The sequence below is a fragment of the Nelumbo nucifera genome, chromosome 6, assembly GCF_055504915.1.
Source record: "Nelumbo nucifera cultivar China Antique chromosome 6, China Antique-T2T, whole genome shotgun sequence".
Taxonomy (NCBI): domain Eukaryota; kingdom Viridiplantae; phylum Streptophyta; class Magnoliopsida; order Proteales; family Nelumbonaceae; genus Nelumbo; species Nelumbo nucifera.
In genome coordinates, this window is record NC_142654.1 from 10,339,765 (window position 1) to 10,351,287 (window position 11,523).

An 11,523-nucleotide genomic window follows, 5' to 3' on the forward strand; every position below is an offset into this window, starting at 1 on the left:
AAACTATTGGGAAATATTAAAGACAATAATTTACTAGTTTATTATTAAATGTTAAGACCCTTATGTTCGTGTTTTTCATTTTAATTGTAATCAAGAGTAAAGAAGCAGCAGGATTCACCATGGCAGCTAATAATTGAAGGCACAATCACAAATTGAATGACCTCTATTGTACTGTCTCACGAGTCTTGAGATAAACCTTCAATTTGACATGAGCAATAAATGCTCCCTTTACCCTTCGAATTCAAATTAATAGATGTAGGTCAATGGTTAGACGTTTCTTAGTAATTTAGGGTTGCTTTTTAATGTTCATGGCTCAATTCCTACTTTCCTAGTATTCATCTTAGCTTAATTTATACCATGAATCGCTTCTTGTCAAGGGGTGATTTTTGGAACCTATAAGCTTTTTTTGGGTTTGAGAACCCATAAACATTTTTTTTTTTGGTAATCAAGAAAACATAAACATTTTATGTTTTTTTGCAGCAAAAAAAAAGGAAAACATTTTATCTTTTTTCTTTTGACCAAGAACAAGGCTTAGAGTCCAAAAGTCAGACGATTATATTTCAACCTCCTAACTCCTAAGGTCCAATGCTAGGGGGAAAAGATTTATGTTCAGTTTACGTTCATTAATCAGATATGGTACTTTACCACAATTTTAGGATCAATTATTTTGCTTGATTGGCTTTAATATGTTTGACTCCTGAGGTGCCATCTTTTCTTTCTATTATGAACCATTTTGGTTTGAGATGATCTATTCTTTGAGACACGCAAATGATCTTCTTTTAACTTTAACTGCTTGGATCTTAGGATACCTTGAAGTTTGGACATCGCTTGATTCTTTCTTTGGTTGCCAACTTTGAATTGAAGAAATGATGGAAGCTCGGAGCTGTATAACTTTTTTAACTTCTTTCGCCTGCAACCTCTTTGACTCATAGCACTTGTATGTTGAACAGAATTTGTAATATACATAATTACTAACATAGTTAAGCACATCTAAAACACATAAGGTTCAAAGTATCGTTACATATCGGTCAAATACGTATCGTTCCGGAACCCTTTCGATACACTCCTACAGTGGGTGTATCGGGGGTCTGACCAGTTCAAGGGATGAATGGGTCCTAGACCGGTTCCTCTGAACCAGTTTTGAAAAAAAAAGTAAAAAAATAAGTATTGAAATGCCCGATACACCCCTACCGGCATATCAGACATCGATATTTTGAACCTTAAAACACATTTGGCTTTCAGTCAACATGGACTACTGAAAAATTGTTTCGACAATTATGTTTGGACAACCCTGTTTTAAGTATATAAAATAGCTGTAGCCTATTGAAAAAGTAAATATTAAATTTTTTGCATACTAATTTATAGATAGAAGGCAAAAAGTAGATTTAATTTCGTTCCTCTTATAACTTTCAAAAAATTTCTTAGCTCAGACTAACCATATAAATTTCAAAATTTCAAAATTCATATAGTTTTGAGGTACCTGCCGAGGTTTGGATCAGATGGTCTTAAATTTATAGACCCAAATTAGCCTCAACTGTTGCTCAAAATTTTATTGGTCAAGGGCCTGCGAGCTTGGGGTGATCATTTTTAGCCTAATCCGGGCTTGGGCTCGGCTCGTGCATATCTATCTATATGTTATTTATACATGTTTTATACATATGTATACATATAATTTTGTTATATCTTATATTATATATAAATATTATTATATAATATTATAATAAAATAAATTTTATTTATCGAAAAATCTATAATACCAGAAAGACGTGATATCGGAAGAGTTTTGATAAATCGAAATCCATCCATGAATTTTAATAAATTCTATCTGATTGATTAACACATTTATTATATAAATAGCGGTTGGTTACAATTTTTTTTTGGATATAGTCCAACTCTTTATACACATAGAAAAACCAATGGTACCTGTTCGGTTAATCGAATTATGGGCAGTTTTTGCAAACTGAACAGGTACCATTGGTTTTTCCATTTCCCTAAACCGAAACCAAACCGGTACTATTGGTTAACCAGTCTGTCAGTTTCGATTTTTGATCGGTTCAGTTTTTCGATTTTTTATATTTATAATATATTATATAAATATATATATATATATATATATAATATGATATTATAAATAATAAATGATATATAATATATTATAAATAATAAATGATATATAATATATTATAAAATTATATAATATATAATATATTTATAAATAATATATATATATATATATAACATATAAAAAATATATGACATATATTAAAAATATATATAAAATATACATATAAATATATATACTGGTCGGTTCAGTTAACCCTTAATTTTTTTATCGATTTACCGAAAACCGAATCGATTTTTTCAAAATTTCAAAAATATCAAATCGAAACCGAATCGATCGATTCGGTTAACCGCATTTTCCGGTTCGCTTTTCTCGATTCGATTCGATTTTTCGGTTTTTCATAGACACCCTAGCGATTCTTCAGCTGCTCAAGCTGGAGTCATTTGGGAGCTGTATCCGTAATCCGCCCGTCTGTCTCTCGGTCGGCATCCTAGATAGATAGAACAAAAGGTTGCGAAGGAGTCGTCGCGCGTCCGTTCTACTCCCATCACGCCCCAATGTCAGCCGGATCCGATCAAAAACTTGCGACAGATACACCCATCACAACTGAGCGATCTCTGACTTCCATCCAGGGAAAAGATGCAATGAATCCAAAGGTGGAGACCTCCACTTCTGGTTCTGGGGCGCGCTTATCCTGCACCACATGCTTCGACTCTCTTTGGTTTTGCTACTGTACGCATCAATGTTTTCATCCTTCATTTAGACTCACTCTTGATTCAGTCCGATTACTTTAGTTCATCGTTGCAGCAAGTCAGCATGGTGGTTTCTGTTGATTGGTTTCATGTTTTGTTTGTCACTGCTGTGTGGTACTTATGTTATTCTGGTTGTGACATCTGAGTTTCTGTTCAATTCCTTGTGCCTTTTTTTTTTGATATCTGGGGATGTTGTTATTTTGGTTTAATCTTCCCAATTGATATATTTTAGTTGTTGGTGTCAAGGGTATGATTCTTGGGTAGATTTTTAATGGGGTGATGATTCATAAACATTTCTATATGTCCTGAAAAAATCGAAGACCTTGGTTCTAAGGAATGGATACGGAATATGGCATATTTTGGGTACGGTGTGTTTGAAGGTGTGGTTGAGCTGAAGTTAATTCGTTTCTTTTGCAAGATGTATAAGTTCATAAATTAGGTCTTTGGATTGGATCCAATGAATGAATCTGTAACTATTGAACATTATGGTTGTCTGGAGTACTAGAATTGCTGGTTGGGTGTTTCCCCTTGCCTTTTGTTGGTTTGTGGGGGGGAGTAGATTGTTTGAGAAGGTAACAATACGAGGAGTAAAACCCACTCCTTTATATGGCCCCTTACAATGCTTGTGTTGAACTTTTGATTGGATGTCAGCATTCCAAAGTTCTGATTTTTTGGAGTTCTTGAAAACTTGCTTTTAGTCATCGAAGGTGCCATTCTTAAGGTCTAATGTACCTCAAACAAACCATTTCCCCCCTCCTTTTTCTGTCTTTTTTTGGCATGTTTTTTTGGTGCCTTGCCACTCCAATTCTTTGCTTATGACCAAGGTATGCAACTTGCACATTTATTATTTTTCTTATTGTTAACACGCTTATACACTGGTTGAGTTGCATTCATTATTTCTCTTCACAAAATGATTAATATGAAGTGAATCAATACTTCATTATACAAATTTACAATGGATGAGAAAATTTGAGGGGGGGGTGAATTTGAATCAGGGATGTCCGAGTCTGCTTGTGACCAGTTCATACATTTAAGTTAGTACATACTTTTTTGTTGTTGATAAAAAGAAGAAAAAAAATCTAACAGTTATCACTATAAGAATTGACATCATCTATCTTGAGAGAGTGTTAAAAAATGCATCAGACCAAATAAACAAAGTATATGGGGCTAAAAGATAGTAAGATACTTCTTTGTTCATCAAAATAGCTTGTGTCTCATTACAATATTGGTCCATTATTTTTAAGTTGATACTGCTGGATGATCAGGCCATTTTTGGTTGACCTTTTGATGGCTAGAATGGTTTAATTGGAGGTTTGGATTTGAAATAGAGTAATCTGTATGATCTGAACCTATTCTAGCATTTGTTTCAATTATGATTAAAAAATGAATATCCGACTAAGATAGCCTTGGGGGAGCTGAAACAGATGGTGGATATACTTGCAAAATTGAGGATTGGGAGTTTTTAATTTTCAGACATGGTGTTAGAGGTTGACTTGTTTCCACTTCCATCTGGTTGTGTTATAACAGATAAAATGGAGACAACAGCAGTTTATGAGACTGCATAAATGCTAGAATAACGTTACATCAATTTATATCAACATTTCATAGAAAAGTTAGTTGTAAAGAGATGTTAAAGGATCAATTTCCGATATAATATAGTAAGTTTAGAATTGATTCAGATATAATATAGCAAGATTTGTGTTTTTAATGTACTTCTGAGTTATTTTTTTTTTCTTATTGAGTGTCTATACAAATTGTATTTTATAATATAATTTTCCTGGTGGTAACTTTTTGATGATTGTCCTCTTCCCTCCTCTCTCTGTGTCATATATCATTGTTGTACAAACTTCTAGATTCTTAATTAGTTATCGTTGGTTTTGTGGTCTTTATGCATCATCATTGGGTTGTAAAACTGATGATTGTTCATGTTGTGGCAGCTCCAGTTCACCAGATGCAGCAATACTATAGGCTGGGAGTACTTGATAACTGTTCTGAGAAGTGGAATGCTCTTTTTGATTGTTTCAATCTGAAAACAAAACGATCATCTGAAATGCAAGTAAGTGATCCAAGCTGACAACACTTGTCTAACCAAGCATTGTGTGGTGATATATTTCTTATCACCACTGTATAAAACTACAGGCATTAGAATCAATGTTGTCTTCATAGTTCTTACTTTTTCTTTGTTTACTTATCAGTGGAGATTGTTGCTCAACAGTTTCCCCATCTATTTGGATATTCCCTATATTGCCCTTTTCAGTAAAACAATCTGCATGCTGATTTGATTTTTTGCAACCTCCTTACTTGTTTTGGTGGGTAAGTGAGCTTCTGAATGGTTGGTTTCTAACCAATTTTTTCTCCACTTTTACCTTGGCTAGGAGATGTTAAGAAGTGGGAGTACAGGGTGGATAAAAGGTGGTGGAAATTAAGCTATTTAAGAAATTCTAGGAGCAGTGCCAATAAGATTGCTGCAGCTGTGACTTTTACTGGTATATTTGGTAGTTTCAGATACCCTAACCACTATCATTAGACTGACTACTCATGAGGGATAGATATGATAACATTGGCATTTTTTAAAGGTCACAAGGTTCACTAATCCTCCACTTAAGGGAAGATTATTTATTTATTTTTGATAATCTTCCCTCTTTGTTAGGGAAGATTATTTATTGTTTATCTTACCTTAATTCTAAGTTCTCTTTAAATAAATTTACCCCCTGATTTAGGAATCTTTCTACCTTTCCTCTCCAAAATGTGGTCAGCATTATAGTTTTCAAGGCATCTAGGTGATTCTGGGTGACACTGGGGCGCCTAGTTGCCTAGGTGATAAAAATTTTATAATATAAAAAACTAGCTTTTGGAGTTCCCTAGTTTTATATACCATTCAACATGTATATTAATTGAAAAATAGAAATTATCTTTATTAAGAACATTAAATTTCCTTTAAAAATGTGGCAAATCATCACATCTAAAAGATAAAAATATTTTACATATATTAATTTCATTATTGTGAAAAATAATACTACTATAATAAGTATTTAATAGAGCAATTTCATATCAATTAGCAGCTAAAGAAGGTTATTAACTTTATATGATAAATATTCAAGATGGAAAGTAAAATAGAAAAAAAACAAGGATGGAGTTTCTGTTTGATTTAATTAGAGAGAGAGAGCACTTGCCATTTCTGTTGCCTAGGTAGGTACCTAGTTGCTAAAAGTCAAGGTGTTTGGGTGAGGGCGACGCCTTGACAACTATGTCAGCAGCAAGAATCCTGTATTTACTTTTCTCTTCCTGAAGTTGTATAGTTGCTTGAGTGAACTATCAAGTGTTTCCTCACTACTTGAGCTGAGGTTCATCCAAGGTTCAAAATATCGATACGTGATACGTATCGTATCAGGAGCTTCCTGATACACCCCTACAGAGGGTGTATCAGGGTTTTTAAGGGGGTGGACGGACCTTAAACTGGCTCCTCTGAACCAGATTTGAAAAAAAAACTAAAAAAAAACTATCGATACTGCCCAATACACCTCCACCGGCATATTGGGTGTATCGATATTTTGAACCTTGTTCATCATGACCTTCCCTTCAATCCTCAGTATTTTTTTTCTTTTTTTATTTTATTTTCTTTTCTTCTGTATGTGTGCGTGCATGTCCACCTGTGTGCATGCAAGGCTGCTTGAGTGAACTATCAAGTGTTTCCTCACTACTTGAGCTGAGGTTCATCCAAGGTTCAAAATATCAATACGTATCAGGCTGTATCGGCCGATACGTATCGTATCAGGAGCTTCCTGATACACCCCTACAGAGGGTGTATCGGGGTTTTTACCGGTTCAGGGGGATGGACGGACCTTAAACTGGCTCCTCTGAATCAGATTTGAAAAAAAAAAAACTAAAAAAAAAGCTATCGATACTGCCCAATACACCTCCACTGGCATATTGGGCGTATCGATATTTTGAACCTTGGGTTCATCATGACCTTCTCTTCAATCCTCATATTTTTTTTCTTTTTTATTTTATTTTCTTTTTTCTTTTAGTGGTATGTGCTGATTGCACATTCCTGAAGAAAATCACTTTTTCTGTCCAACTCTAATTCTACAAATGACCGTGTCTTGAAGCTCCTCCTTATGGATAGCTGAACCAAGGTGCCAAATATGTTTCCAAATAGGATTGCACACTCCTGAAGAAAATCACTTTTTCTGCCCAACTCTGATTCTACAAATGACAGTCTTGAAGCTCTCCCTTATGGATAGCTGAACCAAGGTGCCAAATATGATTGCCCTTGGGAGTCTCTAAAGCATTGCTCATAAAGTGATCACTTATAAGTTATAACTCATAATTAATTTCATGCTACCTATAAAAAATTACAAAAAAAAACCGTAATTCTGTGCTGCTACTGCTACATCTACTTAAATACACCACATATATTCCATTATTAGTTCCACTTATTCTGAAACTTCTTAAGTGTTTCCAGTGTTTTAGAAGCACAAGGGCCATTGTGCGCCCGAGGTGCGAGCCTTTTGAAGCAAGGTGCAAAAATGCTAAAAAAATTAAAAAAAAATGCAAAATGTTAAACACAATATTAATTAAAAATGTAAACTTAAATTTTAAAATAAATATTAAAAAAACATATTATCTCAAATTAAAACACATAAACATGACATGTAAAGCATATTCAAAATGAAAATTTAAAAATAAAAATCAAGCAAAACATATAAAACATATTCAAGCATGTAAACTCTTAATCTCTTTATTTTTTTTGATCAATTTAATCTCTTTATCTTTTCCCAATAGCATTCCTTCAAATAGCTAATGTGATGTTAAACATTATGCATTATTGATTCTACAAGCCGCCTTTGTACAAAGTCAAACCCCGTATTTGCTAATTTGTTCATTCATTAATTCTAATAAAAGATATTTTTAAAAGACACTTAGAGTTATAAAACATTTTTTATAGGGATTAAGAATATAAGAACCTGATATGGACTTGTTTGGGCTTGCCTTGAGGGGTTTGGTAGGGATCCAGGGGTGAAGCCCCCGGCCCAGCAGCTAAGTATAAAAAAACAGAAAAAACACACATTTTCAAAAGGCGCATGCCTGGGCTGAAACTCAAGACACTCCAGGCGCATGCCTTTTAAATGAGTGTTTCTCCATGTTCTTAGTTTTGCATTCAATCCCCCTTTTTCCAATAGGTTAAGATTTTGTCATCCCTTACAAACACAAAAGATAAACCTCTTCTTTTATATGACTAATTAATTCATCCATCAGAAATGAAAAAATATATAGACTTATTGCTAATCCTTAATGCAGGTTTCTTGCAAGTAACTTGTCAAACATGTCTGTATATTATTTTTCTTATTGGGAAGCATTTTTTTATCAATATTGGGAAGCAAATTACTTTTGGTACTTTAGCCAATAAGGGTGGATTTCACAGTCAGGTCGTTTACTTCAGCCAATGAAGTGTTAGTACCTGGAGGGTTTACTATCTATCATGCTGTCAGCTTGTACTTGTGTTTGATGTGGCCAAATACACATGTTAAGTTACATGGTTTGGAATGCCAATAGGCAAAGCCCCCATTTTATAAGGCACCAACTATTTATATTTGAAAAATGAATTATCCAACAGAGCTACAGTAACCTTATCAATCTTCTTTTGGAAGGATTTGCATTTGCAAAATTAAGTATCCAACTGTGCTATGATGACCTTGACCATCTTCTTGTGGATCCTATCCCCATTTACTGAACCACACAATTTAGAATACCATGGGCACAAACCCCTTTTAAGGTAATGGTGATTTGTATTTAAAAATTATATATCCAACACAACGACTGTAGACCTTCTTGTTCTATTGGTTTCTAACTCTGTAGACACCTTATTTGTGTTTCTATAGGTCATGAGATCATTAACTTGTTTGCTAATTGGGTCTTGTATCTATTAGTTTAGTGTTAATTGGTCCATATTGTTTTCCTTAATTCCTACTTGTCCTTCCTTCCCTGCTGTATTTGGCATATTTCTGGGAGAGAAGTAGGGTAGATTTTGATAGTTGATGTTTCTATTTGATTTATTCAAGATGATTGCAATTTCCATCACTCTGATGTGCTGACCCAGTGTTGCTAACTTGTTGACACATGAGCTGGCAGAAACTTTACTGTTTTATGTTTGAAGGATTCAAGCAATATTTATACAATGTTGACCTGCAGATCATGTAATATGATGGTTATTGAGGTTGTCTGTCAGGCGTCTTATATTTGTAATGAATTCTTTTTAGAAGCCAGATTAGTATACAAATGTTTGAAATATCTTATTCAGAAATCTAAGGTTATGTTTTTATGAATATCTAAGAGAAAATAAAAGGTGTTGTCTAAGTTTCATATGTGGTTTTTAGGCTTAAATTGGAGCAGTTGGATGTTGTATGCAAGTCATCATAAAGGGTAAAAGTAGGGGTAAAATAAAAGGTAAATAGTGGGTTGAGAATGATCTTTATCAAGCTAGATCCAGACCACAAGCCTTTCTTCTTTCTTTAGCTTAACATTTTGTAGCAAAGGGGGCTGGATAAAACTTAAGAGTGCTTAAAAATTTAAGGAAAAACAAAGAAAAATATGTCTAGGTTGTGCTATTTTTTTTGATAAATGTCTAGGTTGTGCTATTTTAGAGCTGCATAACTAAATAGCAGAGATAAACAATTAAAGCAAATAGTGAATAAGAGTGATGGAAAGGATGGTTTGATAATGCAGAGAAAATAAGTAAAAACAGCAACAAAACAAACCTGAAACTGATAATAGAAATTCAATAAAGTAAGATTCATCAGTACACAAGATACCTATTTTAGAACCAATATGGTGCCTAAATGGAGTTATTGGTTTCTCCTGGAGTCATCATTTCGAAGTTTGGAGTCAGTGCCAAACCATAAAAGTTACATGAAATAATTTACATTCCACTCCTCCCAAAAGAGTTCTTACAAGCATATCTATGAATGAACAACACACACACACACACACACACATATATATATATATATATATTTTGAGATCTACAAGATCTTTATTTTTTACGAATGCAACTAAACATGGAAATATTTGTATTGATAAAAAAACATGGAAATACTATCTAAATCTGGACAAATTTAAATTATTGGATTTGCTGAAATGGGGATAAGCTCATGGGCTTTGGGCCAAGTCTACGACTTGTTGGTCTTGGGCTTACTGGTGCAACTTATAACCCCATGGTCTTGAGCTGGATTAACATGAATTAATGAAACCTGACCCCTATCGTATCACAAGAGCAACCCAAAAGTGCATAGAGGCCATGGGAGGATAATAAATTTGGCTTCCCTTTTCTCAGCCCTTGGCCCCACATCAGTAACAATCTTCTAAGGGAAGTTTTTGGACAAATGGTCTTTGCTCTCACCAATTTCTTTTCCATAACGCTTCTAGGATATTCCTGAGGAATCTTATTATTGTTATCTTCATGTATTTGCATGAACAAATTAACAGTTTTAACTCGGTGGGTTCAAGCATGGCTTAGCCATCCACTTTTTAAATCATCTTTGTCCATGTGAGACATCTCTTAGCCTGGGTACGTTGCTACTTTACGTATTGGAGGAGGGTACTGAAGAATAGTTGCATATGGGTTTCTATCATGTTATCAGACAGTGGATTTGAGACTTGTATGAATTTGGACGTAGGATGAAAATTTTCTTTCTATACACAGACACTCACAAACCTGTAAAACCTCGACGATCAAGTTACATGAAAGCTGAGAGATATCATATTGCATGAGCTGTACTGATGCAAGAATGGGAGGATATGGCTAATAAGTACCCTCTCTCTTAGGTATTTTTGCATGGTTGGAATGTTTGCATCTGGTCAGATGATTCTACCTCTAACTGATATCTGTTAGGGCGACTTTCCATTTTCTGTGTTAGAATAGATAGGTTCAATCCTGCTTTAGCCATATAGGCTGTAATTATTCCCCCTGTTTATTCTTGTTTTTTGTTGGCTAGTAACGCTAGTTATCTATGACTATAATGATGCTTCTTATGGTGACAATTTTGTTCTTCCTAGTGCAGGAAATTCTGGAAACTCGTCAGAAAACCAAACCTCACATTTGGTCTTTTCGCACAGCAGAAGAAGCATCATCTCATTGGAAAGAGTTGTTCGGCCATATAAATGACCCAGAATGACTAAAATTTCCTGCTGCTTTTCAAATGCAGAAGATGGTGTGCCCGTCTCAATTTTGTATTCAATTTTCATGGATTTCACTCCACGGTAATGCCCCAAAAATAGGGGGGAACCGGGAAATATTCAAATATAGTAGAAAGAACAAGAACCCAAGTTAACCTGGTTTGCAGATTAACTAACCAGAGTGACTTCTCTCATGTTTTACAGTTTTAGGTTGGGGTAGAGGTTAGCGAACTCACCCACATGGAGGTGATCTAAAAAAGGGGTCTTGATTCTGTATCCATCACTTTAATTATCACTTTGCAGCTTTATTACTTATTCCTTTATTTATTTATATATTTTTTGTTCTTTAGTTCTAACTTCTAAGAAGTGATATTAAAATCAAAAGAGGTGTGAAAGGGAAAAGAAGATAAATAAATTTCAAAGGTGGGTATGTGTGCAGTTTTCTACTCATAAACACTTTTTCTGCAAGAATCAAATATAATAGAAAATCTCCCACTTAAAGAGAGGTTATTCTTAGTTTTTACTTTTTGGGTT

General features: G+C 34.3%; 1 protein-coding gene across 1 annotated transcript; it reads left to right on the top strand.

Annotated features, from left to right (window-relative positions):
- The first annotated feature begins 2,479 nt into the window (after positions 1-2,479).
- LOC104587525 (uncharacterized) lies at positions 2,480-11,338 on the top strand. The gene is made up of 3 exons (XM_010245176.3): positions 2,480-2,794; positions 4,752-4,870; positions 10,875-11,338. The coding sequence occupies exons 1-3, from the start codon at positions 2,620-2,622 to the stop codon at positions 10,986-10,988; spliced, it is 408 nt and encodes a 135-aa protein (XP_010243478.1). The 5' UTR covers positions 2,480-2,619; the 3' UTR covers positions 10,989-11,338.
- Positions 11,339-11,523: the final 185 nt, after the last annotated feature.